The sequence below is a fragment of the Toxotes jaculatrix genome, chromosome 2, assembly GCF_017976425.1.
Source record: "Toxotes jaculatrix isolate fToxJac2 chromosome 2, fToxJac2.pri, whole genome shotgun sequence".
Lineage (NCBI taxonomy): Eukaryota > Metazoa > Chordata > Actinopteri > Toxotidae > Toxotes > Toxotes jaculatrix.
The window spans coordinates 28,082,565-28,096,964 of record NC_054395.1 but is presented as its reverse complement, the minus strand read 5'-3'; the positions used below and the strand labels follow the sequence as shown (position 1 = coordinate 28,096,964).

General features: G+C 41.6%; 1 protein-coding gene across 1 annotated transcript; it reads left to right on the top strand.

Annotated features, from left to right (window-relative positions):
• The first annotated feature begins 866 nt into the window (after window positions 1–866).
• tspan31 (tetraspanin 31) lies at window positions 867–8,256 on the top strand. Its single transcript, XM_041059966.1, has 6 exons — window positions 867–1,055; window positions 3,432–3,599; window positions 3,890–3,970; window positions 4,113–4,253; window positions 4,575–4,685; window positions 6,397–8,256. The coding sequence occupies exons 1-6, from the start codon at window positions 993–995 to the stop codon at window positions 6,469–6,471; spliced, it is 639 nt and encodes a 212-aa protein (XP_040915900.1). The 5' UTR covers window positions 867–992; the 3' UTR covers window positions 6,472–8,256.
• Window positions 8,257–14,400: the final 6,144 nt, after the last annotated feature.

Sequence of the window (14,400 nt, the reverse complement as noted above, 5' to 3'; positions counted from 1 at the left end):
AAGAGACATTTCCCCTCTAAACTTCTCACACGGTTTTGTTTAATAAGTTAAAACTTAAAAAAATCAAGCAGATTCAGGTAACAGAGCTTTGTTTTTTCATATTTCTTCTCACATGAATCATCTCACGACCCCTCAGATTTAACTTGTGACCTTTTGGATCATCCAAACTCTTCATTTCCTCAAGTACACTACTTTACTTGAGTATTTCCTTTGTATGCTCCTTCCTTCTTCTACTCCGCTGCAGCTCAGAGAGGAAATATTGTTGTTTTTTCTCAGCATGTGTGAACACGTTTGTCTTTATCATGCTGTATTGCATTACACAAAGTGTCTCTGATGTATTAACAAGCTTATTGTGTAATGACCTCCTTGCGTAAAAAAGGCTGCCTGCTGATAAAACTCACTTATCACTCACTTTGACAAGATTTTCAATGTTTTCATTTTATTCTTATCATGTTAGTTTGACGTTTTTAACCTTTTTCTGCTTTTCTGCATTTGTTGCATTCGAAGGTCTGGAAAGCAGACGGGGCCTTTGCTGTCAGGGCACCTGGACTTTGGAGCAACCTGCCAGAAGAGATCAGACCTGCTGAGTCAGGTCACCATTTTATTTCACTTCCTTTGACACATTTTCATTAAAAACAAACAAAAAAAAAACTTTTAGTGTGATGTTTGTTTTAATTTTAATCTAATCAGTTTGCCTGTTTTATACTGATTTAAAAAAAAAGTCTCACTATTGTTATTAGTATTAAGATTGGATTTTTTCTTTTTTTTTTTTAAGCGTTGGAGCGGTGACGTCTTTTTTTTTCTTGACGTCCTAACGTCACGCATGGCGCTGACGTCGTGAAGCACGCCCTCTCCGTGACCAAAAACACCTGAGTCCAGACCGTTAGCGCTACCCAGAGCCAGACAACACACATCTATTGCGTTTTATTTTTAAAATAAAAAAAAAAGGCCTATTCACTCGCTTGACTGAGCCAGTAGAGGATTTTTCGAATATGGTCTGTGGCGGGTTCACCTGTTCCAAAAATGCGCTTTGTTCCCTGAATGTGGTTTACATGGTGAGTGAAACAAAATGGATCATCATGCTAAGTTTCAGCTAGCCACGTTAGCTTAGGCTGGCTAGCGCAGCGTTAGCATGAATGTTACTGATGTTTTCGCCTTTTGCTTCACACGCCTCTGTTTTCACTCCGCGGGTGATTATCGGTATGTACTCTGTTCTCATCATTACTTAGAAATAAGTGGACGTTTAGTGTCTGACTAGACAGAAATGTAGACAGTAGTACCGTTAGCGCTTTAGCCCCTTTAGCTATCGCCATTATGTTCCCGTTAGCCGGGAGGCCAGCTGACCTAAAAATGTAAAACTGACATGCTTGAGTGGTTCATCTTTCACATCCTCTGCCTTATCAGTCACCCGTATTTGCCACGACGAGATTTAATCGTCTGTGTCTCTGTGTGTGTGCGCGTCTCTGCGTTCAGATCGGCTAGCTTATACTCCCTGTAAACTGGTATTTAAACTGGGGTCAGAGACACCCCGCTGTACTGAGGAGATCCAGTACAACAACTTTGTAAATCCAAATACTAAACAACGATACACAGTGATGAATGTCAGAGAGGTGTTCTCACTATCGTAGATTTTAAGGCTGTAATTTTTATTTTTTTACTCCTTCTAATAAAGTGCCAAGTTTTGTAGGCAATAAAATATTGTGTCAACAGGTCTTGAAAAGTCTTTAAACATTTATTCAGTTTCATTTTAAATACTTAAAATGTATTTTAAAGTCATTTATACAGATCTTATCAAGGTTCAGGTTGGGTTTAATTATTATATTATTCAGAATATGAAAGGAAATAAACAGAGATATAATTCTAGCTATGCTCACTGTTTGTATTGAGAACTTTAATACTTTGTGCAGTGTGACTGTGAGATTTGTAGTATTGGTGTTATTCTTTTGTGATGTTAAATGTAATTTTAGATAATTTAGGAAAAACTGTCTTGAAAATCTCCAGTTGTTAATTGGTTAATCCTTCCAATCATTATGTGCTGCTGTTAGTTAATGATATATATAGATAATGATGTATGTGATGTTTCTACTCTTGGGAACGTTGTGCAATGATAAACTGGCTTCCTGACTTCCAACGATTGTTCAGCGTTTCCTCCACACTTTTTTTGTCTTGTGCCTTGCTAGCTCAGCAACTGAGTGACTGCTTTGTGTTGTGTTGTTAACAAAGTTAAAGCAACAAAAAGAAGGGCTGGACGGTGGGTCTGGGAGGGCTGTGCCGGCGGTACGAATGAGCACGGTGACAGTGTAGTCGTGGTATCACAATGTTGTGGAAGTCCTGTCGGCTCATTTTAAGGCACAGTTTCTGAATATGGACTGTGTGCATTTCTCTGAGGACTGAGCGCTTTGATACTTTAGCAGTATTTATATAGCGCACAGACCTGATTTGGCATGGAAGTCTCACTTTCTACAATATGGGACCTTTAAAATTTATTTAATGTGATGTTTAATTTTAATTTAACTTGGTAAAGCTGCAGAAAGCCTGTATTACCTGCTGTCTTCTTTACAAGTCAGCCACATATGCACTCTGTGAAGAGATGGGACTACAGCGAACAACAACACACGCAGTAAACCAGAGAGCTTGTTGTTCCAGTCGACTCAGTTCTGAAGGAAACACTTGAGACACGACCCACTCAGTCAGACAACTAGAACTGGAACATGTACACATGCAGCCAATCATGTTGTTGACAGCTGAGTCACGGTAACGGTCTCGAGTGTGAGGCTGCAGTTGCTGTGCAGAATGAGGACACGCATCAGTGAAAGGCGACGCGTAAAAAGGCCGTTTCTCCTAGAGATGATTTTCAGAAACATTTTTTTATGACTGACTAATCATTTAAGTCATTTTTTCAGCAAAAAATTCACTTGTCCAACTTTCTCAAATTCTTAAACATTTGCTGTTTTTCTAAGTTTTATATGATGGCAAACTGAACATCTTTGGCTTTTGGACTAATGTTGGACAAAATGTGCAATTTGTAGATTTGCAGATCACCTTGAACCTTGCAGGGTTCTTGCTTGTTAAAAGTAATCGGGGGGGGGGGGGGGGGGGGGGGGGCATGACAATGAACTCAGTGTTTTTCATTTGTTTCAGATGATCAGAAACAGATCAGGGACCATCAGTCTTATGACCAGGGCCACGTGAAACGATGTTAACATTAAACCCTGACTTTCACTCAGCTTGTTTCGTTCCCTGTGAACGTTGCTGTTGCTTCACCTGCATTATTTATTCACACACGAATTTGAATCAGCAAAGTGCTCCCAAAGACCTAAATCGTGTTTAGAGGATAAGTGGTGGTGTTAACCATGTGATAAGCTCCGCTCCATCAGAGGCACACCGCCTCAGCTGACTCTGGTTAACTTCCATCCCTCTGCTCCCTACAGCTGGTTGGGCTGCTGCTGATCGGAGTAGCGGTATGGGGGAAGGGATTCGGCTTGGTGTCGAGCATCCACATCATCGGAGGGGTCATTGCAGTGGGCTTCTTCCTGCTGCTCATCGCCATCGTCGGACTCATCGGGGCAATACGCCACCACCAAGTGATGCTTTTCTTTGTATCCTTTCACACCTTTGGGATTAATACAAAAGTTTATAGGTGATCATTGGGCTGAATGATAAATGATAAAAACAAGACTGACTGATGATGTGTGTGGTCTTTGAACTGCTCAGTCTGCCTGATAACTGTCTGAGTAACTCATAGATTTGATACCTGTGGCCCTATCATGAGCTGCTGTGAAGTATGAGACAGTGATTTGAAAATGTGGGTATGCTGTTGTTGTTGTTTTCTTCTTCTTTTCTTTTACGTTGTCGCACTGTGGTTGTTCCTTTGACCTCTTGCTCTCAGTACATGGTTATTCTTTTCATCGTTTTCCTGTTCCAATTCGGAGTTTCCTGTTCCTGCTTGGCGATGAACCGTGGGCAGCAGGTGGGGACATTGTCCTACACTGCATCTGCATTAACTTTAATATTAATCACAATACGTTTTTGTCTACATAAACAATTGCTATAAGAGCCAGGCTCTAGTTTATTTTTATTTATTGTCCCCCCTGTCTTATTTGCTTTTCCAGGAGGCCCTTCTGAACTCTGCATGGGGAATACTGGAAAACAAGACCAAGACAGACCTGGAGACTCAGCTGAACTGCTGTGGGCTGCTCAATGTGACCGCCAGCCGGACAGAGTTTGAACAGGATTTGCAGAACTGCCCAGCTGTAAGTCTTAAATGTCACACGACACATCGTGAGATCCATCAGCAACAACAAACACTGTTTTCCTTGAGTTTCTGCAGAATTTAACTGTATTTTGTTTCTGTTTTATCCAGATTATATGGCCTTTAAATAAAATGTTCAGCTGCTCCCTTGCATCACTGTGCAGCACAGTGTTTCCCTCAAACAGCATCAGTTAAAATTAGGCCTCTTTCTGTAGTTCTCAGAATAGATCTTAGTAGCTTATTCTGACTTGGCTCACAAACAGTTGACTCATGCTACACAAGGCTAAAGGCCCTTTCTTCTGTTTTTGTCTCTTCACTCTAGTCATGCAAAAAGGAGAGTGTCTGTTACACCTGCGGGGATAAGATGCTGAATCATGCAACAGAGGCTCTGAAGATCCTCGGGGGCGTCGGACTCTTCTTCAGCTTCACAGAGGTGAGCGTCCTCAGACCTACGTCTTTGTACCATTCAGTCATTTAAGCGTTCAAAAACAAGTCTTAAAAGAAGGTCTGTGAGTTTAGCGTAAAGTCCACTTGAAAAAACAAAAAAAAACTTCCAATATCAAATCAGGATTTTCTCACAATAAGGTAGGGGAGAAATTTTTCAAATTAAAATTGTGATTCTTATCTTCTGTGATTCTAAATCACAAATGTTTGCAGTTAACATTATGTTTAGAAACGAAAAGTCGCTTTGTATCTACAATGTAGAGTTTCATTTATATGTTTGAGCGTCGGATTTCGCCCGTTGATAAACTGATAGTTTAATGCACTTAGTGATACAGAACGACGGTGAGTTACACACAGGTTTGCAGTGCAGCTGAAAAAGAAAAGAGCCTTTCTTCACTCTCAACAAATTCCACCAACATCAGACACATGTCGGGGAAAACACAAGCAACCAGTTACAGTTCTTGCAGTTCCCATTTGGGATCGGCGTCTGTGCCGTAGCCTGTCGTATATTTTCTGAGGAGGCGAACATCAGCTGCACCGTAGCTCAAAAGACGTACCGGTACTTTCCTACGTTGTTGTTGTGTGTTGTGTTTTCCTGGTACTGTGAGCACGCGCATGGTTAAGTTGCAGCGCGTTTCACGGCGCGTCACATAACCACTGTTCATACAGTGACAAGTTCACATATATTACATATATCAGCCAAACACCTGGCTAAGTAGCATCAGATAATACCGTGGATGTAGTCGGTTGTAATTAGCGCGGCATTAAGCAACAAAGGCAAATGAAGCAGAGTTGGAAACATCCATTCTGAAGAGGAGTTTTTTAGTTCAGGCTCAGATCAGACTCATCATCCAACGGGCGTTGGTGAAAACGCAGCTCAGCCAGCTTTCATCTCCTGCAGCTCCGGACACAGCACAAGCTGTCCAAGCTCAATAGGCTGGATTTGTAATGTTCCTGTGCAAATGCATCACAAATAAAGAAAGCGTCAGAAGAGTCAGTGATGAATGAAAGGGACGTTTTGCTGCCTTTTCATCTTTACGAGTTAACAACAGCCAGTAAAAATAATTTAATTCACCGTGCTGCTCAGAGGCTACACGCAGCCACCAGCAGCTTTAAAGGTGGAATGGTCTCTTCCGTGTTCCTCGATGTATGAGTTGACATTGTGAATTGATCAGTTCACCTTAAATGTTTGTTTCTCTTGCATGACATGAGCTTTAGTGATGAGTGGATCTTCAGGCACTTTAAAAATACACATGAATTTCAACCAGATTAATCGAACTTTGAATATTTTTTTCACATTAAAAAGTGGCAGAAGAGATTTAAACTCGTGATGTTGTTTAATAGATTAAAGTTTTTCGTTGTTCCCACGCAGACAGAACACTGACATATTCTGATTTAACCCCGTTCATTTTTTTTTTTTTTTTTAAATAAAAAAGCTGTGTTGATCTTTATCAGAACCTGTTCACTTCCTCTGATGTTTCTTATTATAATTCCGCTGACTAACTCAACTGTTCGGCGTCAGTGCAACTGGTTTTCTGTTGTACTGAGAATCGGTTACGAGCTTGATTCTGAGTTGTAATCGTGAGATTTGACTCCCACCCCCTTTGGTTTGATTCCCTGCTTCCCCTAACAGCGTGTCACAGTGTCCGTGAGCGTAACGCTGACCCTTGTCTAACCTGTGTAATCCTTCACACTGGCAGATCCTCGGAGTGTGGCTCGCTGTGCGCTACAGAAACCAGAAGGATCCACGAGCAAACCCAAGTGCTTTCCTATAGTCTGTCCCCCGTACGCAGAGCAGTGCTGTACTGCTGCGGTTTCAGACGCACTGGCACACACACGGATTAATGCACATCTAGAGGCAGACACTCAGGCATATGATACAGAGCCACACCAACCCCGACAACACAGAATGGACGAGCGCACGCAGCACCTGACAAACACTGACACACACACTCATACACACACACCTTCACCTGAGACTTGAGAAACTACAACAACCTGTCACCTTTTCCCAGCTGAAAGACCTGGAGACTTATGTATGAAAGGATGAGTTGTAATACCAAGAAGTGCGACTTGTTGGTATCACGACCCAGCCTTGATTTGAGTACCAGAGTTCCTGATTGCGGCCTGCTAGTTTCCAACTATGTAACAAGCAATGAGACATCTCTGCATGTGTCCTACGCCTGCACAGTCAAACAGCCTCTCCGTTGATTTCATTCCACACACCAACCTAATGACTGTGCGGTGTCCCACAGATAGCTTGTATGCACCTTGAAACTTTCCTCTTCGTCTCTAACGTAGTGCCACTGCTTAACGACACACGTGCCCCCCCCCCCTCCCCGGCCGGTGACGTGTAAAAATGTAAACTCAAACATGTTCAGTGTGACGAGGAGGTCGGCTGAATGAGGGGGGGGGGGGGAGGCCCGTACTGGACGTGTGGTGTAAAGTAGTTTTTGAAATGTATGTGGTTTTTTTTTTCCCCCAGATGCAAACAAGATGCCGGGGTTTAACAGGTTTAGGATGTAAGAATAGATTTTAGCTAATGTAGTCGCTAGTCATTTGGGTTCAAATATTTATGAACTGTAACTGAGCCAGCTAACTTTTAACAGTCAGAGATATTAGGATGCCGACGGACTGCAGCCTTGTTGTTGTACATAATCTTTAAACACTGTAGTTCACAGAAATCATCCTCAGTGGGTTTGCCATGTGTCCTACGCCCCCTTAGTTTGGACGTTTGCCTGCATAGTTGAGGTCTCCGCGATAATTCACCCTTGCTGTATTTAATATGTTCCTTAGTGTCGCACGGTGATGTTGCTTAGAATAGATTCTGTAGTAAGAAAAAAAAAAGTGGATTCAGGTACGTATCATTACCTCCTGTGTAACTGGAAGAAATCACAAAAATATAAAAAAAAATGAATCCTAATTCTCTTTGATTTTAAATAATTGGCCAAAACTGCTTATTGCAAACCCGGTTTTGTTTTTATAGTGTTTATTGTGAAAATGTGCTCTTGGTTGCAATTAATTTTTTTTCCCTCTTTTTTTAATATTTTGAGACGATAATTCTTTCGTGGAATTACTTTGCCGGCATAATTGTGCTCTCTGTTGCCATCAGCTCTTTTCGTTCATCAGTGTTAAATGCTTTGTAAAGACTTGTTAAATATTTTCAGAATCTATTTAAGTTAAGTTGGATGATGCACATCAGGTTAAAGTTATGTTGTAGTTCTGATGATAGAATTTTTAATGCCTAGTTTTCGATGTTTGACTTTTCCTGTTGATAAATCACTGCTCATTAATTCTCTCTATAAGGTGTTTTTTTCCTCTTTTGAATCGCTTTTAACTTAAAGGACTAACACAAACTGTAATTACATGTCTTACTTGAACCTGTCAACTTCGCTGATACGGATTTCCTGCTGCTGGTTTGGAGTGTAAACAAGCATTTTGACAGATCTTAAGCATTATGCCATATATTACACCTCACTTTGAATTTGTGTGCACTTGTTATTCAAATGTATCTTGAATTTTTGAGACTTAATTTTCCAAATAATAAAACCTTAAATTGGGAGCTGTTTCCCTTGACTCATTGTGTGAGTACAAGTCCAGTAATGTCTAAAAAAAAAAACATTAATGGTATAATCATGTTATTAATGTTAAACCTCACTTTGAGATCAATTAGTTTTGGTGTGGATACAAATAAATATTAAATATTTGTCCAGCTTCTGTAGGCAGTAATGTTCAGCAGAGACTCGCTGGGAAATTCCCAGTACTGTTGCTCCAGATCCCTGACCTTAGATTAGTTAGCTGCTCATCCAGGTTCAGGTCATGTTCAGTAATTATATAACGCCAGGAAGTGATGACAGACGTGTGGAATAAATCTAAAGTGACATTTATTTTGCATTGCATGTTGTGATAAGTCATGGAATCATCATCCCTGCTGGTTTTTCCTGATATCCTTGGTGTGACTGTGAGACAGGTATGAAAATTGCATCCTCAGTGGTGGTAAACAAGTCTTAGATGTGGCTCTGTGAATTCTGCAGAAACCCTGTGCCCCTTTCACCACATGATGGCAGTGGCGAGTCTGCAGCTGCAGTTTCTGTTTCCACCGCTCACTGTTACCTCAGCCCTGCTCTGACATGGGTAAATAACTCGAGACAGGCAGAGAATTCATTCACAGAGTTGTTCTTTCTCAGTGACTATTGTCGTGCAGATCGATCGCATCCAAGTCAGGAAGGAGGATAACATCAATACGGCAGCTGTAAAATTAATCTACTCAAACAGTAGGTTTTGATTCCCTGTGATATTCCTTCAGAAGGCCATTAATCCCTTCAGCTGGGATGGGTCCAGTGATGTGGGGGTGGGTGGGTGGTGTGGGGGGCAGAGCAGAAGGAGAGCTCAAGTACACTCTGATAAGGGAATAGTGGGAACACACAAGGAAATTATCTTGATACCTTTCAACCAAGGTTGTTCTAAATGAGGATAAACTGCTCCTCTGCTGCCCTCGTCCTAATGGCCCATGGCAGACTATCACCATCACCGGTGCCCCCCCCCCCACCCCCACCCCCTCCAAAGAAAGGCGTGACCTAATCTGTGGCGTTGGATACACCCTGCCAGGGAACACCTGCGGGTTCGTTTTCCTGAGACGCAGGAACATTTATGTAAGTGAAATGTGCCTGCTCAGGCCTTTGGGTCTCGAGTGTTGCCGGTGGCTGCAGACCAGCGTTTTGGAAACTGCACCACACATCACATCCCCTGTCCTGTCAGCGTGCTCTCCTGAGGGCCCAGTGCCAGTCCCCACCCTGTGATGCATGTCCATATGCCGGGTGTATTAGCTCGGAGAAGCTGTGGAGAATCGCACCAACAGGGACGGCCATCTGTCCTCTTACAGATATAGCATGGGCTCTGCAAGCACATGAAGGCAGGATCTTAATTTGGTCCTTTATATCACCGTTCTGTGGTGAATGGGTTTTACAAGAACCTTTCCTATAGGCAACTAATTACGTATAGTTTTACAGCGTGGGGCCTGATGAGGCAGCACTCGGTAGGGACCAATAAATTGTTTCCTATAACATTACTATTTCCACTGATGTAAGAATTATTAAGATCTTTGGCTTGAGTAAAAAATGCCCACACTATACTGTAAAAATATTCAGTTATAAGTAAATTTATGAACTGTTCTGCATTAAAAAGCTGCTTAGGGAGTTTATATTATTATATCTTAAAGCTATATTGGAATATTTCATTTTGCCTTTTTAAATGTAAAAGGATTTTTAAAAAACTAACAGGCAGAAGGAAAAACTGACAAAGTAAAGGTAAAAATAAACCCAATAAACCATAAATAAATAATAAACAGTAGTACAACAAGTGGAGGTGCATTCAGTCTGATTCAGAGGAATGTCTTTCAGTAAAAGCGCCTGGGTTTTTTTTTTTTTGTGCTGGTATTGAATTATTTTGTGTCACAAATTCAGCTTCAGGCCCAAAAATGTCCGTGTGTGCTGATCATCAGTTCCCACGTAGAACCAGGAAATGTGTGCATGTGTGTTTTTTACACTGGCAATATCCAGCTGCATCCTACATCAATAGCGGGAGTTTCCTCTGACATGGGGAACTGGATCGCTGGGGATGAGCACATGTGGTTTTAATGGGTCTGTATCTGGATCTAGATTCTTCTCACAGCTCTGGGAGGACAAACAGGAAGGCAAATCATTCTCATCAGTGAGGGGAGACAAACAGGTCAATATGGCCTATCAATAATGAAACAGAGCAGAGATGCGTGTTGTTAGTCCTCAGATGGAAGGGCAGTGCAGGTGATGCGGGGAGTTATTCAGAGTATTCAGGTCTTAAAGTGGTATTTCACATCAATAATTTAATTTAATTTAATGGTGTAAATCTTTAATACCTGTACCTCCATGTGAGTTAAAATCACCAAATTATCTGGTTTTGGGAGTCGGATTTAAATTCGTTCTTCTTACCAGTGGTGGAAGTAATTAAAAAATAGCAATAGCACACTGTAAAAACAGGCAACAGCAAGTCTTTCATTCAAAATACTTAAATACAGTAGTTGAGTAAATGCACTTACAGACAAAATACTGGGCTTTTATTGTGAAAACTAGTCTGCAAGTAACCAGAGAAGCTGAAAAAGCTCAAATCAACGGACTAATGGTAAAATTAGGTAGTTAAAAGTAAGTTATAGGCCGATGAAATAGATTAACATGATGAAGAATAAACAGCTCTGATAATCAGCTAAAAGTTGTGAATAAACAACACAAATAGTAGTAGCTATAAGAGTAAACAACTGCAATAGGTACCTATAGTGATGAAGACACATTTAGCTTTTTTCCAGTTCCATGGAAAAAAACATCCAGTTTTGGACTCATCTGGCAGAACTGTGTGGGTTCATCAGTCCGACAGGAACCAGAGCTGTAGACGATGTGGGATATGTTGTTAAAGAGGAAAGAAAAGGGAAGAGAGAGGACGAGGTGAGGAATTCAGTTTTACACAACATTAAACATAAGTGCGACTCCCTGCTCATGAAATCTGCATCTTATAAATCTAAGAAAAAAGAAGCAGCATGTTCTGTCCTTCGGATGCTGACACTGTCACATAGAGATTTTTTTTTTTTTTTTTTTAGATGATCTCCTCATTAGCGTTTACCACCAGCCCTCCCCCCACACAGCATCATCATAAAATAACCCTCCCACACAATGTACCACCATAAAATCATACATTACGTGCACTGGCAGCACAGTTCATCCCTGTGGTGTGTGATGCTAATTTGTGTTGTAAAAATCATGTGTGTTAGTCTCTTTATGTCCCTAAGAACAGTGTGATCAGACTGAACCTACGACCCTGCGGTCCTGGTGGTCCAAAGTCAACAAACAAACAATCAGGCTTCTCTCACGACCCCCTTCTTAAACATGACCAACACTATGTGGCCCAATACACACAGTACAGTACATGTTTGCATATACCGGGGAATGGTAGAGAATGATTGCCGAGGTATGGTATTGCATCTCAAATCAAGTGTTATGCTCAAAATAAATCCATATCTGTAACAAGCAGGGTGTGAAAAATCAATCAAGATCAATGTGACAGGGGATTTTGTGGGAAGTGTTGCTATGGAGGAGAATGCAGAGTGTGAGAAAGAGAGAGAGAGAGGGAGGGAGAGAGAAAGCGAGGGAGAGAGGCAATAAGGCAGCTTCTTCTCTGTAAACTGCAGATTAAAGTGACCTCTGGACCTCTGCCTCTGATGTCTCCCTAATTACCTTGTCTCGTCTCCCTGATAAACGGCTCTGAGACGGTTTCCTCCTCTGCTGTTTTCCAGCAGCGTTCCCTGCTGCAGAGCTCGCACGCTGACGCTCGTGGAGCTGAAGTTTCAGTGAGAGTGATGTGCACGTATTTTCACATTTTTACATTCTAGCTGTAATTCTGTGTGTGTATGCGTGCGTGCGTGTGTGTGCGTGTGTGTGTGTTTGTGTTACAGGAGCGACCTGCAGCACGGTCGCCTGAGTCATGACTGGAAGACAAAGGATGAACCAGTGAATTTATCCCCCTCAGTAACTCAGCTCTGGGTCTCTGCCGACACCAAGAACTGATCCAGTATCAGCAGTGGTGGACAAAGTGCTCAAATCTTTTGTTAAAGTAAAAGAAGCAATATAACAGTATGAAACTACTCTAACAAGTAAATAACATGCATCAGAATCTTGCACAGAACTGTACAGTACTTCAGAAAACCACTGGAATTTGAATTTTCATCTTTATTTAAGGTGACGTGAGACCAGGCGTGGATGAGACTAAAACTGAGTTAGTGGCCCTCCATGACCTAATGAACGTAACTATCAGTGGAAGCATTAAATTTTATAATGACATTAATAACGAAACTGTATTTAATGTGGATCCATCACCTTAGGCTGAGACCTGATCCGAAGACCTGCGTCCAGACCTCTTATGTGAAACCAGCTGTCCTGTTGAGGAGACACTGGGACGCTGCCGTGCGGCTTCTGCTGTCTGTCCATATTGTATAAAGAACAAGAGGTAGTTTCATTAACACACACAGAAATACACAGTCAGATTAATGGGGGGAGGAGGGGGGACACAGCTGAAACTGTACAAACAAACAAACCTGAGAATCTCATCGAGCCGTTGATACCAACTTCAGATATTTGATGGTTTTTGATTCAATGCCAGGGACGCAGTCAGCATCAGTCAGGATGTTTTCAAGGTGAAGTTTGACATTTTGGGAAACACACTCATATTCTTTCTTACTGAGAGTTTGGAATAAGTTTACAATTTATGCCAAGTTATCACAGCAGCAGTTATTTTATCTTTTATAACCACAAGCATTCGCACTATGAAGTAATCTACCAGGAACGAGCCATTGCATGAGTTTCCTTATGCAGAGCAGTGCTTTGCTGGCTGATGATGTGCTGCAGCAAACGTTCAGCCAGGTTCAACTTTTATTGCCGGACAAAGCTGTGGTGTTTTTCCGGCGCCCCCTGCGTCGGCATCCCCCGCTGTGCCGACAAACTGGCGCCATTCAAATGAAACAGAGGCCTTCGTTTTTTCACGCAGGGCGACAATCAGTCCGAGCGCACGCTACTCTCAGCAAGGAAGCAGATAAGCGTATTTCCCAAAATGTCAAACTACTCCTTTGAGGTTTAATACCCAGCCGTTTAATGGACTCTCCACCAGAAGGTTTTCAAAGCGAGTTTAGACTTTAATATTCAGAATTAACATTTACAGAAACAAGTGCCTGAATAAATAAACCATGAAATACCCAAATAGTTAAATGGTGCGGGGGGTGAGGTTTGTGCATTGGAGGGTCCTGAATCCATTGTTACTCTTTTCAGCCCTGAGGTCGGCCCTGCAGGTACAGTGGTGTTGTTAGAGGGGCTGGAAAGGTGGTGAAGCTTGTTGCACACAGCTGGAGAGTATCCTAAATGTAAAGGGGAGTAGGAAAATGTTCTTTCACGGAGCCAGTCATGGTAAACACTGAACTTTTTACTTACTTACTTTTTACAGACGTCTATGAGTTGTTAGCAAAGAGACATTTCCCCTCTAAACCTTTGAATAACCCCCAAAGTTAAGTGAAGTCTAATTAGCCAATATTTCACAAAAAAATAAACAAATATTTGAGAAAAAAATCTTCTTTCCTCTTCCATGAATCATCTCACAACCCTTCACATTTATCTTGTGGCCTTTTAAAAGGGATCTGAGCCTTAGGTTGGGAACCACCTCCGGATGAGACCACCCAACGGTAATTAAATGTCTTTCCACAGCAGTCAGGTGGGTTTTTTTTTTTTCTTTTACCTTTGATACTTGAGGTATATTTGGCTGTAACCACTGGCAGAGGTGTTTCTGTTACTCAGCCTACACTCACTGATATGAATGGGGCGGACAAAATAATAGAAACGCCTACGGTTCAAGATCACAACAAACAAAAACCTCCAGATCAACACCTCAACAAAAACTGAACATAATAGCCTTGATGAAGGAGGATTTATAACAGGACTGTTGGATTAGACTGTATTAGTTTTACCTCAGTGCAGTGCTGGAAATCACTCAGCTGCTGTACAGTTATAAGGTACCTGTACAGAGGGACATATTCTACTGTTTACTCAGCTATGTTAAAAGTTAAAGTGACTTTACAGACTTTACAGATTCTACAAACAAAACACTCAATAATAAAACACTTTACATCTATAATGCCT

Excerpts from the sequence above, each read along its gene's own strand:
- tspan31 (XM_041059966.1), top strand. The coding sequence starts at position 993 with ATGGTCTGTGGCGGGTTCACCTGTTCCAAAAATGCGCTTTGTTCCCTG. Across the intron at positions 3,971-4,112 it reads CGATGAACCGTGGGCAGCAG|GAGGCCCTTCTGAACTCTGC; the intron begins GTGGGGACATTG and ends TTGCTTTTCCAG. Across the intron at positions 4,254-4,574 it reads ATTTGCAGAACTGCCCAGCT|TCATGCAAAAAGGAGAGTGT; the intron begins GTAAGTCTTAAA and ends TCTTCACTCTAG.